The sequence below is a fragment of the Vulpes lagopus genome, chromosome 6 (assembly GCF_018345385.1).
Source record: "Vulpes lagopus strain Blue_001 chromosome 6, ASM1834538v1, whole genome shotgun sequence".
Classification (NCBI taxonomy): domain Eukaryota; kingdom Metazoa; phylum Chordata; class Mammalia; order Carnivora; family Canidae; genus Vulpes; species Vulpes lagopus.
In genome coordinates this window covers 78590018-78614531 of record NC_054829.1, presented here as the reverse complement: position 1 = coordinate 78614531, position 24514 = coordinate 78590018, and the positions used below count along the sequence as shown (strand labels likewise).

The 24514-nt window shown below is 42.5% G+C and overlaps 1 protein-coding gene across 2 annotated transcripts in view; it reads right to left on the bottom strand.

Moving 5' to 3' along the window:
• Positions 1 to 606: 606 nt before the first annotated feature.
• The window catches only part of FRAS1 (Fraser extracellular matrix complex subunit 1), a 429868-nt gene continuing 405960 nt past the window's right edge, over positions 607 to 24514 (bottom strand). The window contains exons 71-75 of one of the 2 annotated variants that reach the window (XR_005988333.1): positions 10798 to 10964; positions 7568 to 7773; positions 6325 to 6471; positions 1826 to 4398; positions 607 to 986 (exon numbers count right to left, since the gene is read on the bottom strand). Coding sequence is in view for 1 of the 2 variants with exons in the window: in XM_041758154.1 (XP_041614088.1) it covers positions 3805 to 4398; positions 6325 to 6471; positions 7568 to 7773; positions 10798 to 10964 (1114 nt within the window). In the remaining variant the exon portion in view is untranslated. Of the gene's footprint in view, positions 4399 to 6324; positions 6472 to 7567; positions 7774 to 10797; positions 10965 to 24514 lie in introns of both variants that reach the window. The other variant, XM_041758154.1, reaches the window with a different exon arrangement.

Sequence of the window (24514 nt, the reverse complement as noted above, 5' to 3'; positions counted from 1 at the left end):
AAGGTGCCAACAGATCTCTGCTGCTCACTGTCTTTGGCAATATTTTTGTTTTTTCATATAAAGTAGCTCCCCTGAGGGGACAGAGACACAAATGCACAGACTCCCAGAATGCCAAGACGGCTCAGTTGCTTTCTGACTCTGCCATTGCCTCTTCACATGCCAATCAACTTATCTGAGCCTTGGTCATCTCTCCAGGGTGAGTTAGGGAGACAAACATTGACAAACGTTCATGGTGCATAAAAGGACCTAGCCATTTTCACACTACATCAAGGGTTCTAAGAGGGTTTGATGGTAATAAATACAGCATAAGTAATCATCTTATTGTATTGTGCGTGGAGATTTGTATTATTCCTCTTCATACTAGGGTTTCAACCGACTGCAGAAGCTGAGCTAGGATGATCTGGGGTTGTATAATTTCTTCTTCATCTGGCTTTTAGCATGGTCAGTGTGTGTCTCAGAGTCAATCCCTCAGGCAAGTTTTCACCAAAGAACTTAGCCTCAATTTTTGGAATGCTTTTGCCATCTCAAAGGTGAAGTCTTACGTTAATGAGATGAGTCATCTAAAAAGAGTATGGAAAAAAATGCAACCAGACCGTCATTTATTAATACAAATTTATATAGTGGCATATACTATTGGAGAATTCAGAAATTCATAACACACAAATTAGTATTAGAAATACAAAGATCATTTGAGTCAAGAAATCAGGTTGACAGCACCACAAATGTTTCACTCTGTCTGAGCATGTGTGTTGTATCCAAGAACAACAAACACCTACAGGACACTGAGACTGAATGTCCTAAGACTGTGCAAACACATTCTGACACGACTTCCACACCCAGCAGCAGGTATCTGCAGGTGGCCTCCTGGAGGCCTGGGGACCTTGAAAGCAAGGCAGACAAAAGGTATAATCTTCTCTCTTTCAACCTTTCACAGCCAGTGTGGGAGACCAAGTAGCAACCCCTGAGGGCTTTCTGTTCCTTCTCACCTAAGGGCATGATATAGAAAATTAGTAAAACACACACAAGCCATTAGTGAGCAAGCTAAGAGAAACTGAAAGGAGGGCTGTAACTGAAATATAATCCCGTATGGGTCACCAAGTTATTGGATTTCTACTCTGAAATAGAAAACATCAACAAACTGAAAACCTGTATCAAAGGAGTACATCCCAACTTCACGTCTCTTAGCACTTTCTATTTTATGTGTGCCTCCGCTAGAGATTACCCGCATTGGAAAACACGTCTGCAGTGAGGGGAAGTGCTGGAACCGAAGGGGCGGGGAGTACTTCCAGGCTTTCCTTTCACTCAGAGCTCACAGTCTCAGAGTCCTCCCAGGATGCTGTCCTTGTCACTCAACACCATGTACGTGGAGGCTGCTAAGAGCACTTGGAGGCCTCTTGGTCTCTGTGTCCTCCTCCTTTAGCCTCACTCTGCTCATGTCTGTACTCTTCCCATGCACGTGTCCTAATCAGGACTGGAGGGATGTCCAAGAATATCTGAGCAAACGAAATAGTGCTGCTCTATCGTCTAAGCCTTCTGGCAAGTAGGAACAGTTACACAGAACAGGCCAGATCAAAAGTTGCTCCACAAAGATGGGCTTCCATTCCTTTCTTGCAGAATTAGCATGAACCTTCTAGGTCGTTCTGGAGGAGACTTCACACTGGGCTGATGAGTTTCCCAGCTACGAGACACCAATTCTGGATGTTCCTGAGGCTCACACAGAAGCTCTGCCCCACACCGCCCAAGCTGACCTTAAGGAGCAAGTGACCAGTCAGAGGAGTTTCAGGTTCTGGGCTCACCCCTTTCTTTTTCTGAAAACCTCACTCACCTCAGAATGAGAAGCCAGACTTTCCTCTAAATGTCCTGCGCTGGAGCGGAGTCACAGTTTCAACTTCCTCTAATACATTCTGATGATTTTTCTGTTCATCCATCCTAAGACTGCTGCTAGACTCCCCCTACATCCAGCAGTGCTTCTTTGTTGCAATGAGGTTACTTCAGAATCCAAGCAGAAGAGGCAGTCTGGGGTGTTTTTTTTCCCTACCTGCCCTTGTGATCTTGCCACCGTCTTTCACCTCCCCTTTCACCCATGACACCATTCATCTATTTACTTAAATATTTCTGGAGTGCTCGTTCTGTGCAAGGCACTGCTAAAGAACCAAAGGCGCACCCCCAAGGCCTTTTCTTGAGAGCTTGGAGTCTGGTAGAGATGTCAAAGACCTCTCGTGGCTCATTCCTTCTAGCTTTGAGAACCAAAGCGCAGTGTGGAATGTTCTCCAAGAGCTTGGGTCATGCTGACACAAGTATTACACAATGTGAACGTTCTGCTATTTGCTCAGTGGTTATGGTGTGCCATGCGTCAGGAAGAGAACATGTCTTTTATTCCTCAGTAATGAAATTGTGCCTTTATTTCAAAGCAACAGAACACGCATGCTTGTGTTCTTGCCGTTTTGGTAAAAACAAAAAAGAAACACAAAGGCAAGCTGTGTGTGCATTTCATATACAATTCTGAAGCTGCTATTTGAACACTAAATCATTTTAAAGCCATGTGTTTACAGCCTCGTCATATGCTGATGTGGTAAAATAAATGCCTGAGCTACCTGAAAAGAACCCCCGAAAGGAGAAATCCCTGAAAACCTGTCCTGGGACCGGTGCCTTTAAACACTGTGAGCATCGGTACTTTATCTATTGTGAGTACTAGTTGGCATTTATTAACTCAGATTTCACTCTGAGTGGGGCTTTCTCCTAATTGGCTTTATTCAAATGAATCACTTATTTTTCTGAAATCCTAGCAAAATAAAAAACTCACAGCTAGCAAAGTACACAGGTTTGTCTTATTAGACTGGGCAAAGCCTGGGATAGCAGGAAACTGTGCTGGTTTTTTTTTTTTTTTTTTTTTTTTTTGTGCTGGGTTTTTAAGCACCCACAGCAACGTGGAATAAAATGGCCAGCTGCCCTGATCTTGTTCTGCATCATTCTTTGTCAGGGAGGATGTCCTGATGCTTCCCAGGTGTAGTGTAAACCAGTTGGGCATGAGAACATTCTCCTAGGCCTAGGGGGCAGTGCGTCACTAATATTCCAGGTGCTGGTCAGGCCCCTCCTCTCTCTGGGTTTCAGTCTGCCCTTCTGTAAAAGGGGGTTCTGCTGTGCTAGACATCTAGCAGGGGAGGTGTGTGCTTTTTCTTGCAAGTTGTAGGACAATGCTCTCATCCAGAGCACTTTGAAACCCCCAGGTGAAAAGGCTCTGGAAATGCAAAGGACAGTTGGAGGCCATGGAATGCAAGCTGTGAAGCAGATACAATAAGCAAATATATAGGTTGTGCAGAGTAGCAGAATTTTGAAAGGATTTGGAGTGTCAGCAATCTGAATTCTGTAGTCAGGAGGCCCAGGAAAAGCCCCAGTCGAAGAAAGCTGGAGGTGGGGGAGGAAACCAATGGCCCTGAACCACCCCCAACCCCAGCCCAGGAGATCTGCTGCTGTACATCCCTATGTCTGCTGAACTCCAACAGCTAGTTGGAAAGTCTAACCCCTGTCCAGTACTGAAATACATGCTTTCTAAGACCAGCCTTATAGAAGGAGCAGTCTGCAGCTGCTGGCACTACTGAAAGAACTCTGCTCCAGAACTCTGGGTCTCAGTGGTTCTTTGTTTAATGAGGTAGCTCAGTTGTGAGCTGATGCATGTGATGTGTGCCTTCTGTCACTCAAAGCTATAGTTTTCCCTTTTTAAACTGTAAGGTTATAAAAATACCAGTATTTTCCCCTTGTTTTATAAAAATGCTTTAAGAAAAAAATACATATGGGTCTCCTCCATTAAACTTCTGTTCCATCTTGCAAATTGTTGTGAACTCTGACCTCCAAATTCAATTTTTTTACATTAGTACCTTTAAGCCCATAAGCCCCCCCAGTTGCACTTAGTATGTTGACATTCTGCACGGTGCAGTAGTGTCTGTTGAAGTTCTTCTCCACCTTGTCCGTGCTCCTCTTGGGCACATCCACCTTGGTGTTCAGAGGGTATTCCTCCAAAATGTCCTCCGTGGGTGGTTTCTTCCTCTGCTTCTGGCATTTCCTGGTGATGAAACAAGCCACCAAAAACACCAGAAGCAGGAGCATGATAGCAGCTAGGGCACTGCCGATAGATGCCCCAGTTTGGGATAGAGAAGCAGCCACAACTGGCTCTTGCATCTCAAGATTCAGGGATTTCATGTTGGTGCCATTCTTGACTTGGTCTCCTTCATTGTCATAGATGAGGGAATCATCAAGGGTCAGCCAGCCACTGGGGTCCACCAGGTCCCTTCGGTTGCGCCTCAGAGACGCTGTGAGAGAACGTTGGACCCGGGGCCCTGAGATGGTGTCAGGGCCAATGATGTAGATCACCTGAAGATACCATTGGTGTCCTGCTTCCACCTGCCGGGGGAGGGAGACAGAGACACAAACCAGACATGTCATTGTTGCCCACAGACCACTTCTTAAGAAAGGAAATGGAAAGACAATTGCCTTCACAAACCTTGATAAATGGTTTCAACGAAAGCATTAGCAGTTACTGGTGTCTACTTGTCAAGAGTTGAACCAAATATTATAGGTTCTACTTTATTTCCAAATTAGGGTCATCTCGAGCCAGATATTCACATTCTTTTCTGTTTCCCTATCTGTGTATGGAATAGCCCTAAGAATTTATCTTTCATGGGCTCTTTAGCTAAGTAAATACTTATGATTGTCAGTCTTTATTGATTGCAGTGAAGTAACCAAATTAATAACTATATTTATTCTTAGTGACCTTCAACTGTTTGTTACACTAACTTAACATTTTTTTTAAGGTTTTATTTATTTATTCACAAGAGACACACAGAGAGAGGCAGAGACACAGGCAGAGGGAGAAGCAGGCTTCCCTCAAGGAGCCCGATACAGGACTTGATCCCAGACCCTGAAATCAAACCCTAAGCCGAAGGCAGATGTTCAACCGCTGAGCTACCCAGGTGTCCCTAACTTACTATTTATTGATAAGCTTCAGTTAAACTAGAGTCATTCAACACGTATCCACAAAATACCTACTCTGTGCATAATATGCAGATACATGACAAAAATTTCCTAAATCCGAACACTTCCTGGATCAGCCCCTGACCAATTAAATTATCAAGTATTTTACTGCCATTTCATGTGCCCCCAACTGAAACCTTCCATGGTTTTGAACTAACTTCTAAGGAATAGTGATGGTTCTGAAATCCAAAGTCATGGACTACTACTTGAAGACAGAGAAAAGTGGAATTTGATTTAGGAAGTTCATGTTTATTTTTTATTTATTTATTTTAAAAAAGATTTTATTTATTCATGAGAGACACACATACACACACACACACACACACACACACACACAGAGAGAGAGAGAGAGAGAGAGAGAGAGAGACAGGCAGAGACACCTGGGCTGCCCAGGAAGTTCATTTTTAATCCTGGATTTAGAGTATTTCTGTTCATCAAATACCAGTAATTCTTGTCATTCTAAATCGCTGTACTGTATTTATGATTTTGTGAAATGTTTTCTACATGGCTGTGAAAATCAGCTGGTATAGCAGAGAGCCAAAAAGGTAGGCAACATAAAAGAGTTTAGGAAAAACTAGAGTACCATATGATCCCTGATACACACAATGACAAATGACTGGAAGCAAATGAATTTTATTCTTGCTGTGATCTATTGGGATATATGGTGAAAATTTTGGGTAAACGAGGGTGCTTGGTGGTATATAGTCAGTTAAGCATCTGACTCTTGGTTTCATTTTACATCAGGATCTCAGAATTGTGAGACTGAGCTCCATGTCTGGCTCCACACTCAGCGGGGAGTCTGATGAGTCTGATTAAGATTCTCTCTCTTTGGGCAGCCCAGGTAGCTCAGCAGTTTAGTGCGGTCTTCAGTCCAGGGAGTGATTCTGGAGACCTGGGATCAAATCCCACATGGGCTCCTTGCATGGAGCCTGCTTCTCCCTCTGCCTGTGTCTCTGCCACTCTCCCTCTCTCTCTCTCTCTCTCTCTCTCTCTCTGTGTTTCTCATGAGTAAATAAATAAAATCTTAAAAAAAAAAATTCTCTCTCTTCCTCTCCCTTTGTCCCTCCCCACTGCTTGGGCTCTCTCTCTCTCTCTCTCTCTCTCTCTCAAATAAATAAATAAAATCTTTAAAAAATGGGGGGGGGGGTGAATGATAAGCTTAACACCAATGAAAAAAGACCCACCAGCAAGAATGCTATAAAAAGAGACTAAGAGTCCAGAGATAATTTCATCTTTTTTACTATAACTTTTAAAGTGGCTTTGGTCCTATGCTTCTCCTCTTCTCACCATACTCACCTTATAGAGTGCATCTACTTTCAGAGTAAATCCGTCTACACCTGGCATGCTACTGACCACATGGAAATCAGGCAACTCGGAAGCAAAGTGGGCCTCAAAGGGCACATCATGGAAGTACTTATCAGTTACTTCGGGCTGGCTGCGGTCCTAGAATTTCAGAAAAATGAAATGCAAGGTTTAGAAAGATGGAACCACTGCCCTGGCAGGTGGCAGTCACTGGGAAGAGAAAAGTACCTTGGGTTGGTTCAGGAGAGTACATGCTACAGAAGCCCTTCCCTTAAGTCAACCTCTGGGCACCCACTGCTCTCTTCAAGGAAAGACATTTGGTGGCTTCTGTGATCCAAAAGCTCAAAGAGTGGCATAATTCTTAAGCCATTTGGTCTCATGACCCCTTACACACTTAAAAATCAAGGACTCCAAAAGTCTTTTGTTTATATGGTTTCTATCTATCTATCAACATCTACAATATTTACTCTATTAGTACTAAAACTGAAAAATTAGGACACATATTCACTAATTCATTTTAAAGTGGCGATGAAAAACCCATTGCCTATTAACATAAGTAACTTTTTTTTTAGAGAAGATACCTGTATCTATCCACTCCTCCTCAAAGAGAGCTGGCATTGTTTTATATTTTTGCAAATCTCTGGAAAAGAACTAGATTCTCTTAACTTCTTTATTGAATCAGTTGTGTTATGTTAGTTTGGCTGAAGTATATGAATAAAATCTGGCCTCACACAGATATGTAGTTGAAAAAGGAAAAAGAAAAAGAAAAAGGGAAAAATGTTTTCATAGCTTTTTCAGATAATTGTGGATATTCTCTTCTGATACTAAATAAAACTCAGTAAGCGGTATTTTTGAAAGATTAGTTACAATGTGAAATTTGAAACCATATCTCATGAGGGAATTAGTATGAAAAAAAGCAAGATCTCATTATATTATTATGAAAGTAGTTTCGACATCAAAGAGATTCAGGGATATATTCAGGGGTCGCTGGTCCATACTCTGAGAAACACTGACCTCGACTTTCCTTTTCCTGAGATGTTAATGATAGCTTGTCTTGTTACTCACCATAACCATCACACTTGGTAGTATGTACTAACATTTAGCTGATCAGAGAGAAACAACAACAGCAATATGTAGAGAGAGAATATCATCAAGAGTAGGGTTCCGTCTGCTTTAGGCAGAATCCATAGCTAAGGAAATCAACTTAAGTGTCAGGTGTTTAACACTAACAGCATACCAGCAGCAGAAATCTGTGTTTCAGGTGTTTGTTTGGCTGAATGCATCCATACTGTGGCCCTTCATTGTAGATTGTCCCCGTGGGGTCAAAGAAAGGCACATAACCGTCCTTGCCGGTACAAAGATAGACTTTCTCCAGCTGGAGTTTGTAAGCAGTATTCAAGTTTTGCTCTGGATTCCAAAGTACTCGGCCATAAAGGATTTGACCTGGAAAGATTGAGAGGCATTAATTAGGTCAGACTTTAAGATTGAAAAGAAAGAAATGTCAAAGGTAGAAAAGATTTTACACATTCCCTTAGGGTCAAAACTACCTCTCTATGAAGAGCTCTATGACTCCACGTGCCCTTAAAATACTCCTTCATTCATTTATAGCTTCTTTTAGTCAATACACATTAATTAAGCATTTAAGGTGTGGCAGGGATCCTGTTGTACATAGGGGATACAGCTGAGAGGGCAGAAATAAAACGTAACCGATTGCTAATATTAATCAAACTCTTATTATTTGTTAGGTACTGTACTAAATTCTTTCCATATAAGAACTCGTGTAGTGATCACAGTTTTATAGATGAGGAAGTTGAAACACTGGTTAAATGACTCGTTGAAGGTCACAAAGCTAGTAAGTGGTGGTGGTGGAATTCAAAGTCAAGGGACTTGGGCTCTAAAACCCACCCTTATCACAGACTGTACTGTTATAAACTGCAATACAGGAAGGTACATAATGTCACGTGAGCATAGAGCTGAGCACAGAGATCTGCCTGTGGAAAGATTTAAAGAGAAGATCATGTTTGAGCAGTATCCTAAAACATGAGTAGGTATTTGAGGATTTGAGGTAGGAGACTGGGGAGAGAGTTCTAGGCAAAAGAAAGTCCATGTATGAAATACTGAATGCTGGAAGGGCATGAGTGTAGCTGCTGTCTCCTTAGTGCCTGCTATGGCACTTTCTTTACTTATAATATCTTGTTTATTCTTCCCAAGAGCCCAAGAGATAGGTTCAATTATTATCTTCATTTTAAGTAACGAGTCCACGGTTTCATATCTGTGACATGGGAGGATGAGAATTTGAGCACAAATCTTTCTGACTCCAAATGCTCATCCAGAGCATTTGCTATGTGGCACTGAATAGATCAGTGTGACTAAGAGAGGAGGATGTTGAGAGGCTCTGGCAGGAGAGACTCCTGGGAAGATAGGCTAAGCGTGCTGGGGAGCCTGGACTTCAGTGTGTAAGAAATGGGGAACACTGGAAGGTGTGTAATATCAACACATCGGGGCTTCAGAAACATGGAGAATTAAGGAAAGACAAAGAGACTGGAGTCACAGAGATTGGGAAGGGGGCTATGCTAACACTCTGTGAGAGACAGATATCTAAAATATAGCTGTGAAACAAGGGATGAAGTCAAGAAATGTCTGGGAGTCAGATTCCACTGATCTTAATGACAGACAGGAGGCACAGGAGAAGTGGAAGATAATCCTGACGTTTTTGCCTGTGGCACCTGGAGTTTGATGACGCAATGTGGCAGCAGATGTGGTAAGACGGAGATAAAGTCCTATTCTAGACTTCTAGGTGTCTGAAAGACATCCATTTTGAAGCAGTGTGGTAGTTCCAGATCCACATGTGGAAATGTAGAAATGAAGTTCAGAGAGATCAGGGATAAGAGCAACTGTTAAGGAATGTCTGTGTAGTAGTAGTAGAATAGGAAGCTGAGACAGGGGCACCTGGGTGGCTCAGTGATTGAGCATCTCCATTTGGCTTAGCTCGTGATCCTGGGATCTTGGGATCCTGGGATTGGGTCCCACATCAGGCTCCCTGCAGGGAGCCTCCTTCTCCCTCTGCCTGTGTCTCTGCCTCTCTCTCGGTATCTCTCATGAATAAATAAATAAAATCTTAAAAAAAAAGGAAGTTCAGAGCAAAGGGATGGGCCAAGCCACAGGGATGACCAGAGGTAGCACCAGAACAGGATCAGAAGGAACCAAGCATGGAACCTGGAGATAACAACATGGATGCAGCAGGGGACAAAGACCCAGGGTAGGAGAGTGAGAAGTGGCCAGAGAAGCAAAACGGTGTCAGGTGAGGCTGGTGCAAAGGAAACCCCACAGGAAGTTAAGTGTCAAATCCACAAATTTGGTGCCATTGACAAAAGAGAGTTCTGAGCTGTGCAAGGTAGGACAAACTCAGCCTATAACAGAGGGACAGAGAAGAAGGGCCATAGAGACAGTGTGTGCTCACCATTCGCTCCTTGAAGAAGTTTCCAAGAGAAAAGAAAAGGAGAAAACACTGAAGATTGATGGGGAGTTAAGGTTGAGGGATGCTTTGTTTTCTGTTATAGTCAGGACTTGAGTGTGTTTTTAGGATGCGAAAAAAAATTAAGATATGATGATATACGAAGGTTAAAAGGAAGAAAAAGGCAAAAGGGACCACTGAGAGATGAAAGGCAGATTACTGGCTAATTCATTTATTCAGTCAATAAATATTTATCACGCACTTAGGCACCGGTAATCTAGTGTGCAAATTTGATATCTGATCACAATCTCTACTCTCATGGAACTCATAGTCTAGCAGTAGAAATAGGCAACAAGTAAATAAATATGTAATATATATTATATAACATTAAAAATTCTGAGAAGTACTATAAAAAATGAATAATGTTCTGTGAAAGTGAAAAATATGGAGACCTAGGTTCAATTGTCTGGTGTGGTCAGGGGAAGCCTCTTTGAGGCAGTTAACAATTAAGTAGAGAATGAAGGAGAAGAAAGGGCTATTCCTTTGAAACATCGAGGAAACCATGTTTGGGGTGAGGAGGGGGCAGAGGAACTAGATTTCTAGTAGAGAAAGCGTGATGGACGACATGTAGACATTTGGCAACCTCGAGGTTGGTAGGTAGTGGAGGTCATGGTGCAATCTCTCTGAGTAACCGAGAGATAAAGCACCTCACCCAAAGTCAGAAGTGTGTTAGAATCTGGCTGGAAATCCTAGTCTTCTTACCACTCAGACCAGTGTTTTTCCACAGTACCACACTGCCAATCATTATAGTACCAAATGTGTGATCTTATTTTGATACAACATGAAGGAAGGATCCTTGACTAAACCTTGGCTGTCCTAGAACCAAGCCCAGGGGAATCTTCACTGGTGAGTAGCCTGAAAGCCAACGAGCAAAGATGCTAATCCAGAGACCTGTCCTAAAGCATCTCAAGCCCAGCCGGAGTCTCTTTCTGCAAGCAAAGGAAACAACTTACCTTTTGAGAAGGCCCCTTTGTAATCCATTTCTGCCAGTGACATATCAGATGTATTGGGATCCATCAGGAATACCTTCTCATTATTGCAGAGCTGAAATTCAGTATTGAGAGAATATACAACTGGTACAGGGCGGTTGGTCTGCTGGAACGCAATGGGGATCAGGAATCTAAATGCAGGAGAAACAAGAGCTCCTTGAGAGCAAAGTCAGCTTTGTAAACTTCAAGCTGTCTTCCCTTCCCACCCTACTAAGGATTGTGAACAGCACTTTGTTGCAGGTGCTAAATAATCACTGAATAAAGAGATGTGTGTAGGAGAGGAATTTTACTAATTTGGATCATTATGAGGTTAACTTGCTCTTTTGAGCAGAAATAATCTAATTCATCTTTAGATCTCTTTTGTGCTCTTTGCTTTTTCTAGCCATTTCATTCTGATGGCCCCCAAGACTGCTCTTTAATTGCTGAAGGGCTCACTGCCATGGTGCCCTGCCTAGACTTCTCCTTCCCAGATTTGCAGGCTCCCAGATCCAAACTTATTTATCCTATGTCCCAGTATTCAAGACATTGCTAAACAATACTCTTTTGCCTCACTCCTTTTTCAGCCTCACTGGCCTTCTTTCTAGGTCTTTTGAATCTGCTCTTTTCTTCCCAGACTCTGGCACATAAGAGCTCCTCCAGCTATGCTGGCCTTTTGTAAGTATCTTAACATGTTCTCTACTCCATGTTTCTACTGCGTTGGGACTCACTCTTCAACAAATATTCACTGTGCTTTTATTATGTGATAGGTATTAGTCTAGTAATGGGAATTCATCTGTGAACAAAGTAGAAACACATATGACCTCAGGGATATTATGTTCCAATAGGGAGTTGGTTAATATATAAGTTAAAAAATATATAGTACACTATAAGGAAACAAGTGATGAAGAGAAATATAAGGCAGAGAATTAGCAGGAATTAGCAGGAAGAGGCTCAACTTGGAAATTTTAAATATGGTGGTCACTGAAGGCCTCAGTGAGAGGAAAACTAGGAAGTTGGAGCCACCCTTACTTGAGATGGGAAAAATGCAAGAAGACTAGGTTTGGTGGAGGAAGATGAGGGATTCAGCAACAGGCATGCTCAACTTGGGAGGCCCATAGGAGAGCCAGGTGGAGAGAGGTGTGTCAATCTGATGCACAAGTCTAGATGTGAGAGGTTCAGCCCTGGGCTGAAGGTGCTCTTTTGTATTAAAATCTTGAGAACGAATGATGAATGAGAACACCATGTGAAAATAGAGATAGAAGAGACAGTTCCAGCATGGCACTCAGGGTGCTGTAAATTCAAAGGCAATGGAAAAGAAAAGGAACCTTCAGAGCAGAGTGAGGAAAAACCAGTGGGTAGAAGAAAAGCCTACAGAGCATAACACTGCAGCTGAGTAAAGAAAGTGTTTCAAGGAGGAGACTGAACAACTGTTAATTGTTGCAAAAATAAAGATGAGACTCAACCCCTGGTTCCAGTAAGACACAGTCATTGGTGACCTTGACAAGATCAAGCTGGGTTAAGGGATGAGAGCAGAAGTCTCACTGCAATGGAGGCTCAAGGGTCAATGGAAGGTGCTAAACTAGAAATTGTGAATCTAGGCAACTCTTGAGGGACTACTAAAAGTACAAGGAAGGAGAAAATGAGTGTGGAGGGGAAAGTGGAGTAAAGAAAGGTTATTTTTTTTTAAGAGGGAAGAAGTTACATGTTTTTTATGTGGATGGGGGTGATTCACAGAGAGAGAGAGAGAGGAGAATGGCTTATAAATTGCTCCATATAAAGTGGATGAAAGGATTTGGGTTCAAGGGCACAAGTAGAGTGGCTGGCTGGCTTGGAATAGGAGCTAGGACTATCTATTCCTTCATACTGACAGCTATGGTCATGCAGGTGCAGAGAGTGGATAGATAAGGTGGTAGGAACCTGGGTGAGTTCTCTTCTGATTTATTCCGTTTCCTCAGTGAAATAGGACACAAGATAATCACCTGAGGGTGAGGACAGGGGAGATACAGCAATTTGAATGGGAAGGAATAAAATAGTTGAGAAGTGCAAGAGAGTGAAGCCATTGGTTAGGGAACTGTTTTGTTTACTGCTGGGGAGCCATGAGGGTCAATTTGAAGTTAGTAATCATGAATTTAAAGTTTCCTGACCTTGACTTTGCTGGACATTCTGCAGGAACATTCCTCCTCTGTCTCTCCCTTTCTTTGCCTTAACTCTTATTTATCCTCCAGATCTCCACTTAAACACCACAGTGTCAAAAAACCAAACAAAACAAAACAAAACAAAAAAACACCACAGTGTCTAGGATGTTCACCCTCTTTCTCTGCCCTTCCAGGTTTGGTCAGATCCCTTATCATTTGTTCTCCTCTATTAAAAGAATTTAATTAACTAACTAATTAATTAATTAAAGGAGAGGGACCAAGGGGGAGAGAGAGTCTTAAGCAGGCTGCACTCTGAGCACGGAATCTAATGTGGGGCTTGATGTCACAGTCCTGAGATCATGACCTAAGCTGAAATAAACAGTGGGATGCTTAACCCACTGAGCCACCCAGGTGCCCCTTATCATTTGTTCTTATCACACTGTGCACTTTTCTTTCAAAGTACTCATCATGATTTGCTATTTTATTTTCATTTTTTAAAAAGATTTTATTTATTTATTCATGAGAGAGAAAGGGGGGCAGAGACATAGGCAGAGGGAGAAGCAGGCTCCCTGCAAGAAGCCGGATATGGGACTTGATCCCGGCCAAAGGCATACGCTCAACTGCTGTGCCACCTAGGTGTCTTTGCTATTTTATTTAAATAAAGTGACATTAAGGGATCCCTGGGTGGCGCAGTGGTTTGGAGCTTGCCTTTGGCCCAGGGCGCGATCCTGGAGACCGGGGATCGAATCCCACATCGGGCTCCCGGTGCATGGAGCCTGTTTCTCCCTCTGCCTATGTCTCTGCCTCTCTCTCTGTCTCTCTGTGACTATCATAAATAAATAAAAATTAAAAAAAAAATAAAGTGACATTAAATGTAAATTGGGTCGAAGTCTGCTTCACCCATTATGGGGTCCACAGAGTCACAGCCCATATGTATTTGCTCACTGCTGTATCTTCATTGCTAGCCAAGCTTCTGATACATACATTTGTTAAAGAATAATGGGAATGTGTGAGTGACAATTTCAATGCTTTACCCAAGAGAGTCCATCTGACCATTCCTTGCTTTTAACTGAAAGTACTCCATGGGGTAGATTTCAGAGGGTTGGGGTATTGGAAGAACGTGGCACGTAGGCACAAGCTAGGGCTAACCCTGCTTCAGCGACTTCAATGTCCCCATCAGTTCCTTTGTGAGCTCATTTAGTTGACTTGGGGAAACAGGTTTTTCTTGTTGATAAGTAGTATTTCCAGATTCCACAAAGTGCCTAACACTAAGATACTCAATAAATATTTACTGATTAAATAGAATAATGGACCAGAGATGATGATGATGATTTATAAGGTTAGAAGGTCTGATAGACCTGACAAAAACAATTCTTTTATATTAAGTCTGAATTCCCTGTGTCTTATTTTTTTGTGTTGCAGTTCTATTGCATCCGTATGAGGCCCTACAGATCATCAAAAGCAAGGTTAGGCCCCACAGAAGGTCACTCTGGGAATCACAGGGATTCCACAAGTAACAATCTCCCTGATGTACAGCAAAGGTTTCCAACACGGAAGCCTTGGTATGCTGACTCTACAACACTCTTCCCTCTGCAGCTTCCCACACACACAGCACCAGGGGTGGATATGGGTTGGTGTCTTCTTTGCTCTTTTTGGCCGTTTTCAAATCTGTCTCCTCTTAAAAAAAAGGTCTGGCACCAACCCCAGAGAAACTCTTCTTACAGGTGTAAGCATACGCTCAGAGACACATACAGTATTCTTCATAATAGAATGTGGAATTATATGCCAAGCAGAATGGTCAAATAAATTGTGGAATGTTCCCACTGTGAATACCTTAAGGCAGTGAAGCACAAACCATGGCTACATGAATCAACACAAATGTTGATACACTTATGAATCAGGAAGTGATTCAGTGAGCAAAAGAGAAAAGTTGCAGAGAGAATTGGTGCAGGATGACATTTTTATATTGCTCAAAAACATGCAAAACCATGCAGAAGTAAATATGAGGTAAACCATAAACCAAAACAAGGGATAATAAGTACAAATATCAGTCTTACAGTTACCCTGGGGGAGAGGTGGGAGACAGTGACTGGAGGGGCACGGAGGGTATGTAAAAGGTACTGGTGATGTTCTAGTTCTTTTTTTTTCCTTTGACTCCAACTTTCACTGGTTTTAAAATGTAAATAATAGTGCCAATTTTGTGGGGGGACCACTGCAGTGAGAAGTAAATGTGGGTTTTTAAAAAAGATTTTATTTATTTATTTGAGAGACAGAGAGAGAGAGCAAGTGCGAGAGAGAACATGGTGGAGGGAAGGGCAGAGGGAGAAGCAGTCTCCCCGCTGAGAAGGGAGCCAGATGCAGGACTCGGATGAAGGACTCGATCCTGGGACTCCACGATTATGATCTGAGCTGAAGGCAGATGCTTAATTGATTGAGCCACCCAGCTGCCCCTGGAGAAGTGAATGTGAAAAGCTTAGTACAGAGTCTACCACATCTGTACTCCATACATGATCATTAATATCACCGGTAGTTAGTATTACTCATTTTATCATCAGTAGCCCAGCCTAAGAGATACTCACTCATGCAGTTGCAATTCCTAATAGATAATGTTCCATTACTTGAGGTTTTACATATGCATTATATATGGTCTTCTATCTAAAATAATATTCAAAAAATTGAATACGTGAATACAAATCCCCCAGCATATTTCCCCTGATAATCTGCCCTCAGTTCCTCCTTATGGCAGCCAACTACCATTTTTCTGGTCACTTTCCCTCCCTCACTTAGCTGACTGCCATGGTACCATCAGTCTTGGTGATTTCAACATCTGCATGGATGAATCATCCAATACCCTTCAGCTCTCAATTCCTTGATATCTTCACCTCCAAAGACTTGTCCTCTCCCCGACTGTGGCCACCCACACTTTATACAGTCCTACTACGTACCACTTCCTAAAATCTCATTTCCCAGCACCTCACTCTCTCCACCCCCTAACCTCCCAGCTCACCCATTCTGTTATTTCCACTCATTAATTCCCTAATCCCACAGGACCTCCCCAGCCTTTTACCAGCAACTGGAACACTGAGGAACTCATGGTGGGAATGTACACACATTGTTACATATTACAAACACTTTGGAAAACAGTTTGGCAGTTTCTTAAAAAGTTAAGCATATATCCACCATATGAGCCAGACACTCTATTCCTAAGTACACAAGAAAACAGAATGTGTATGTCCATGTAAAGGCTTGTGTGTGTGTGTGTGTGTGTGTGTGTGTGCATACATAGCAGCTTTATTTATCACAGCCATACACTGGAAACAACCCAAATGTCTATCAATTGATGAGCTGATAAAGAAACTGTAGTATATCTGTACCATGGGCTACAATTCATCAATAACAAGGACAAACTACTGATATGCACAATAGGAGTGAATGAAAATAATCTTGCTGAGTGAAAGGAGTTACAGAAGAAGAACGCATACTGTATGATGCCATTTATTTTTTATTTTTATTTATTTTTAATAAATTTTTTATTGGTGTTCAATTTAACAACAGGGATCCCCAACATACAGAATAACACCCAGTGCTCATCCTGTCAGGTGCCCCCCTCAGTGCCCCTCACCCATTCACCCCCACCCCCCGCCCTCCTCCCCTTCGACCACCCCTAGTTCATTTCCCAGAGTTAGGAGTCTTTATGTTCTGTCTCCCTTTCTGATATTTCCCACACATTTCTTCTCCCTTCCCTTCTATTCCCTTTCACTATTATTTATATTCCCCAAATGAATGAGAACATACACTGTTTGTCCTTCTCTGATTGACTTACTTCACTCAGCATAATACCCTCCAGTTCCATCCATGTTGAAGCAAATGGTGGGTATTTGTTGTTTCTAATTGCTGAGTAATATTCCATTGTATACAGAGACCACATCTTTATCCATTCATCTTTCGATGGACACCGAGGCTCCTTCCACAGTTTGGCTATTGTGGACATTGCTGCTAGAAACATCGGGGTGTAGGTGTCCCGACGTTTCATTGCATCTGAATCTTTGGGGTAAATCCCCAACAGTGCAATTGCTGGGTCGTAGGGCAGGTCTATTTTTAACTCTTTGAGGAACCTCCACACAGTTTTCCAGAGTGGCTGCACCAGTTCACATTCCCACCAACAGTGTAAGAGGGTTCCCCTTTCTCCGCATCCTCTCCAACATTTGTGGTTTCCTTCCTTGATAATTTTCCCTATTCTCACTGGTGTGAGGTGGTATCTCATTGTGGATTTGATTTGTATTTCCCTGATGGCAAGTGATGCGGAGCATTTTCTCATGTGCGTGTTGGCCATGTCTGTGTCTTCCTCTGTGAGATTTCTCTTCATGTCTTTTGCCCATTTCATGATTGGATTGTTTGTTTCTTTGCTGTTGAGTTTAAAAAATTCTTTATAGATCTTGGAAACTAGCCCTTTATCTGATAGGTCATTTGCAAATATCTTCTCCCATTCTGCAGGTTGTCTTTTAGTTTTGTTGACTGTATCCTTTGCTGTGCAAAAGCTTCTTAAATTGGTGAAGTCCCAATAGTTCATTTTTGCTTTTGTTTCTTTTGCCTTCGTGGAAGTATCTTGCAAGAAGTTACTGTGGCTGAGTTCAAAAAGGGTGTTGCCTGTGTTCTCCTCTAGGATTTTGATGGAATCTTGTCTCACATTTAGATCTTTCATCCATTTTGAGTTTATCTTTGTGTATGGTGAAAGAGGGTGCTCTAGTTTCATTCTTCTGCATGTGGATGTCCAATTTTCCCAGCACCATTTATTGAAGAGACTGTCTTTCTTCCAGTGGATAGTCTTTCCTCCTTTACCCAATATTAGTTGACCATAAAGTTCAGGGTCCACTTCTGGGTTCTCTATTCTGTTCCATTGATCTATGTGTCTATTTTTGTGCCAGTACCACACTGTCTTGATGATCACAGCTTTGTAGTCCAACCTGAAATCTGGCATCGTGATGCCCCCAGATATGGTTTTCTTTTTTAAAATTCCCTGGCTATTCGGGGTCTTTTCTGATTCCACACAAATCTTAAAATAATTTGTTCTAACTCTCTGAAGAGAGTCCATGGTATTTTGATAGGGATTGCATTAAACGTGTAAATTGCCCTGGGTAACATTGACATTTTCACAATATTCTGCCAATCTATGAGCATGGAATATTTTTCCATTTCTTTGTGTCTTCCTCAATTTCTTTCAGAAGTGTTCTACAGTTTTTAGGGTATAGAACCTTTACCTCTTTGGTTAGGTTTATTCCTAGGTATCTTATGCTTTTGGGTGCAATTGTAAATGGGATTGACTCCTTAATTTCTCTTTCTTCAGTCTCATTGTTAGTGTATAGAAATGCCACTGATTTCTGGGCATTGATTTTGTATCCTGGCACACTGCCAAATTGCTGTATGAGTTCTAGCAATCTTGGGGTGGAGGCTTTTGGGTTTTCTATGTAGAGTATCATGTCATCGGCGAAGAGGGAGAGTTTGACTCCTTCTTTGCCAATTTGAATGCCTTTAAAGTCCTTTTGTTGTCTGATTGCTGAGGCGAGGACTTCCAGTACTATGTTGAATAGCAGTGGTGAGGGTGGACATCCCTGTCTTGTTCCTGATCTTAGGGGAAAGGCTCCCAGTGCTTCCCCATTGAGAATGATATTTGCTGTGGGCTTTTCATAGATGGCTTTTAAGATGTTGAGGAATGTTCCCTCTATTCCTACACTCTGAAGAGTTTTGATCAGGAATGGATGCTGTATTTTGTCAAATGCTTTCTCTGCATCTAATGAGAGGATCATATGGTTCTTGGTTTTTCTCTTGCTGATATGATGAATCACATTGATGGTTTTACAAGTGTTGAACCAGCCTTGTGTCCCGGGGATAAATCCTACTTGGTCATGGTGAATAATTTTCTTAATGTATTGTTGGATCCTACTGGCTAGTATCTTGTTGAGAATTTTTACATCCGTGTTCATCAGAGATATTAGTCTATAATTCTCCTTTTTGGTGGGGTGTTTGTCTGGTTTTGGAATTAAGGTGATGCTGGCCTCATAGAACGAGTTTGGAAGTACTCCATCTCTTTCTATCTTTCCGAACAGCTTTAGTAGAATAGGTATGGTTTCTTCTTTAAACATTTGATAGAATTCCCCTGGGAAGCCATCCGGCCCTGGACTTTTGTGTCTTGGGAGATTTTTGATGACTGCTTCAATTTCCTCTCTGGTTATTGGCCTGTTCAGGTTTTCTGTTTCATCCTGTTCCAGTTTTGGTAGTTTGTGGCTTTCCAGGAATGCGTCCATTTCTTCTAGATTGCGTAATTTATTGGCGTATAGTTGTTCATAATATGTTTTTAAAATCGTTTGTATTTCCTTGGTATTGGTGGTGATCTCTCCTTTCTCATTCATGATTTTATTAATTTGAGTCTTTTCTCTCTTCTTTTTAATAAGGCTGGCTAATGGTTTATCTATCTTATTAATTCTTTCAAAGAACCAACTCCTGGTTCTGTTGATCTGTTCCACAGTTCTTCTGGTCTCTATTTCGTTGAGTTCTGCTCAAATCTTAATTAACTCTCTTCTTCTGCTGGGTGTAGGATCTATCTGCTGTTTTTTCTCTAGCTCCTTTACATGTAAGTTTAGCTTTTGTATTTGAGTTCTTTCCAGTTTTTGAATGGATGCTTGTATTGCGATGTATTTCCCCCTTAGGACTGCTTTTGGTGCATCCCAAAGATTTTGAACGGTTGTATCTTCATTCTCATTAGTTTCCATGAATCTTTTTAATTCTTCCTTAATTTCCTGGTTGACCGTTTCATCTTTTAGCAGGATGGTCCTTAACCTCCACGTGTTTGAGGTCCTTCCAAACTTCTTGTTGTGATTTAGTTCTAATTTCAAGGCATTACGGTCTGAGAATATGCAGGGGACGATCCCAATCTTTTGGTATTGGTTCAGACCCGATTTGTGACCCAGTATGTGGTCTATTCTGGAGAAAGTTCCATGTGCACTTGAGAAGAATGTGTATTCAGTTGCATTTGGATGTAAAATTCTGTAGATATCTGTGAAATCCATCTGGTCCAGTGTATCATTTAAAGCTCTCGTTTCTTTGGAGATGTTGTGCTTAGAAGACCTATCAAGTGTAGAAAGCGCTAGATTGAAGTCACCAAGTATAAGTGTAGTATTATCTAAGTATTTCTTCTGTTTGGTTATTAATTGATTTATATATTTGGCAGCTCCCACATTCGGGGCATATATATTGAGGATTGTTAAGTCCTCTTGTTGGATAGATCCTTTAAGTATGATTTAGTGTCTCTCTTCATCTCTTACTACAGTCTTTGATATAAACTTTAATTTATCTGATATAAGGATGGCAACCCCTGCTTTCCTTTGAGGACCATTTGAATGGTAAATGGTTCTCCAACCTTTTATTTTCAGGCTGTAGGTGTCCTTCTGTCTAAAATGAGTCTCTTGTAGACAGCAAATAGATGGGTTCTGCTTTTTTATCCAGTCTGAAACCCTGCGCCTTTTGATGGGGTCATTAAGCTCATTCACGTTCAGAGTTACTACTGAAAGATATGAGTTTAGTGTCATCATGGTATCTATTCAGTCCTTGTTTTTGTGGATTGTTCCACTGAACTTCTTCTTAAAGGGGAATTTTAAGAGTCCCCCTTAAAATTTCTTGCAGAGCTGGTTTGGAGGTCACATATTCTTTCAGTTCCTGCCTGTCTTGGAAGCTCTTTATCTCTCCTTCCATTCTGAATGAGAGCCTTGCTGGATAAAATATTCTTTTTTGCATGTTCTTCTCATTTAGGACCCTGAATTTATCCTGCCAGCCCTTTCTGGCCTGCCAGGTCTCCGTGGAGAGGTCTGCTGTTACCCTAATACTCCTCCCCATAAAAGTCAGGGATTTCTTGTCTCTTGCTGCTTTAAGGATCTTCTCTTTATCTTTGGAATTTGCAAACTATTAAATGTCAGGTGTTGAATGGTTTTTATTGATTTTAGGGGGGATCTCTCTATTTCCTGGATCTGAATGCCTGTTTCCCTTCCCAGATTAGGAAAGTTTTCAGCTAGGATTTGTTCAAATACATATTTTGGCCCCCTGTCCCTATCGGCGCCCTCGGGAACCCCAATTAAATGTAGGTTTTTCTTCCTCAGGCTGTCGTTTATTTCCCTTAATCTATCCTCATGGTCTTTTAATTGTCTCTTTTTTCCTCAGTTTCCCTCTTTGCCATCAACTTGGCTTCTATGTCACTCACTTGTTCTTCCACCTCGTTAACCCTCGTCGTTAGGACTTCTAGTTTGGATTGCATCTCATTCAATTGATTTTTAATTTCTGCCTGATTGGATCTAAATTCTGCAGTCATGAAGTCTCTTCAGTCCTTTATGCTTTTTCCTAGAGCCACCAGTAGCTTTCTAATAGTGCTTCTGAATTGGCTTTCTGACATTGAATTGTAATCCAGATTTTGTAACTCTGTGGGAGAGAGGACTGTTTCTGATTCTTTTGAGGTGAGGTTTTCCTTCTAGTCATTTTGCTCAGTGCAGAGTGGCCAAAAACAAGTTGTATTGGGAAAAGGAGAAAAAGAGAGGAGAGAAAGAAGGAAAGAAATGAGAGAAAGAAAAAAGAAAAAAGGAAGAAAAAAAAGAAAAAAGAAAAAGAGAAAGAAAAAGAGAGAAAGAAAAAAAAAGGGTGGGGGAAGCAAACAGAAATCAAAAAGCAAAAAAAGAAAAAAAAAAAAAAACCACGGGGGAGTATCTTCTGATTCTGTATACTTTAAGTCCCTTGACTTCCCCTGGAACTTGTCCGTCCAGCTGGTCTTCTGGGCGAGGGGCTGTTGTGCTGATTTTCAGGTGTTAGCACTTGGGGGAGCTGCTCTGCCCCCTGCCTGGTGCAGGGCTCAGTGGGGGTTGTTCACCCTGTGAGGCCCCAGGAGGAACAACCGCAGTGGCGGGGCCAGCTCTGCAGCCCTAGAGTCAGCTCCCGCAGTAACTCCGGGGTTCTCACTCTGCAGGGCCTGGGGGCTCCGGGGCGGGGCTGCTGATCTGCTCCAGCTCGGGGCAGGAGCGTCCTTGCTGTCCTGGGCCCTCCCTGCCTCTGCCTGTCCCGGGGGGAGGCCGGATCCTGGGCTGTGTCCCGGCGCCCTGTGCTCTGGGGCCTGCGCTGTTGGATTCGCGCTCCCGCCCCGCAGCCCCCTCCGCCGAGCCGCCGCCCGAGCCCCTCCGAGCTGCTCCAGGTCCCGCCGAGCGCTGCAGCCCTTAGGGAGCTCGGCGCACTCTCCTGGGGCGCAGGTGCCTGTTAGGGTCCCAGGGAGCCCGAGGGCATTCCCGCCCTCCTGGGTCCTGCTCTAACTCCCTGCGGGCCCCTTTCTGCCTGGGAAGGTTGGTGCAGCTCCTGCTCCTCCGGGACGGGGCTCTCCTGTCCTGGGGACACTCGCCCCGGCCTCAGCCCGGCTCCTCGTGGGGCCCCTCCCCCTTGGAGGCCTTTTGTGTCTTTATTTCTTTTTCCCCCGTCTTCCTACCTTGATAGAAGCGCGAACTCTTCTCACTGTAGCATTCCAGCTGTTCTCTCTTTATTTATTTATTTTTTTTATAAAGGTTTGCATTTTTTTTATTTATTTATGATAGTCACACAGAGAGAGAGAGAGAGGCAGAGACACAGGCAGAGGGAGAAGCAGGCTCCATGCACCGGGAGCCCGACATGGGATTCGATCCCGGGTCTCCGGGATCGCGCCCTGGGCCAAAGGCAGGCGCCAAACCGCTGCGCCACCCAGGGATCCCTGTTCTCTCTTTAAATCTCAGGCCGAATTCGTAGATTTTCAGATGATTTGAAGGTTATCTAGGTAATTTGGTGGGGACAGGTGACTTGGGGACCCTACTCTTCCGCCGTCTTGCCCCTCCTTGAGGATTGTATGATGCTATTTATATAAATTTCTAGAAATTGCAAACTAATCTATAGTGACAGAAGGCATATTTGGTGGATCCTGGAGAAAGGGGTTGGTTAGGGTGGGATAGGATGGAGGGATTACCAAGGGGCAGAGGAAACTTTTGGAGGAAATGGATATAGTCACTATGTTAGTTGTGACAGTTTCATGGGTGTATACGCACATCAAAATTTATCAGATTGTACATACCTTAAATACGTACAGTTTATCTTATTGTCAATAATATGGCAATTTAAAAACAACTCGGCAGGCTCTCAGCACAGCCTGATCTGCTGTCTGCAACCATCTGGTACACCCCCCTTTCCTCCTCTCTGAGATGACTCCCTCACTTCCTCCTCTCTTCTTAAACCTCAGTGTTCTTTACTTCCCATTAGTGCTTAGCTTCTCATTTTATGGAGAAAATAGATTTAGTCAGGTTCTGCTTTGTCATCCCTGTCCTCTCAATCTCCCAATTCTCCCCTCACCTATATCCATACACCTGTGCATGCCTTCTTCTTTTGCTGGATGAACGCTCTAAGCTTCTAGTGAAGGCTGGCCCTTCCCCTCCTGTCTTGAATCTATCCCCACTGTACCCAATGGCTCAGCTCTGCAGACTTCCCCTGGTTCTGCTGCAACGTTAAATTTCACCTACTAGACCAAGAGGGTTACTCCCACCAGCACACACATATCCTGAAATATTTTCCAGTCTAAAATCCAAACAGATAAGACTTCCTTTAACTTTGTATCTCTTTCTAGCTACTGTCCCTTTCCTCTGACATCCTTTATAATAAAACACCTTAGGCATAGTTTATCCCTGTTGTCTCTACTTTATATCCTCTGTGTCTCATGGTCTGATCAGATTTTAACCCCTTAGTCCCTGAGCCTGCTCTTTGTCAAGATCATCAATTGCTAAATCCTATGGCCCATTCTCAGTTTCTTAATTTGAACATGAAATTCCAAATTCTCTTCCCTTTATGATAATGTTAGATTCTGTCCTCAGCATCCTCTCTTAAAAATGTTTTCTCTTCACTTTGCCCAGTTCCTAGATAGATGGTGCTACACTGTACACTGTCTGAGAGTAGAGGTTACTTTTATTTATTTATTTATTTTTTTTTAGTAGAGGTTACTTTTAATCCTCTGCTATAATCTCCATGCTAGACCAGAGCCAAGCACATGATAAGAGGTGAATTAATACTGCTTCAATAAGTGAACATATGGCACAACACAGACAATCTCAGGTCTGAGGTGGGTACAGGATGATATACAGTTGACTCTTGTTATTCTGGGTAAGTATGCTCTATAAAGTCACAGTGAACACCAAGTTAGTGAATACTGAATCACTGCTCCTAGGGGAAATACAGGATAAAGTTCCCACAGGCTCTAGTCATAACATTTTCATTGACTGACTAATACCTAGCCCTGTTTTATGCATGTTTCTGTTTAAAACATCTTATTTAGGGATCCCTGGGTGGTGCAGAGGTTTGGCGCCACCCTTTGGCCCAGGGCGCGATCCTGGAGACCAGGGATCGAATCCCACGTCGGGCTCCCGGTGCATGGAGCCTGTTTCTCCCTCTGCCTATGTCTCTGCCTCTCTCTCTCTCTGTGTGACTATCATAAATAAATGAAAAATTAAAAAAAATATTTAAAACATCTTATT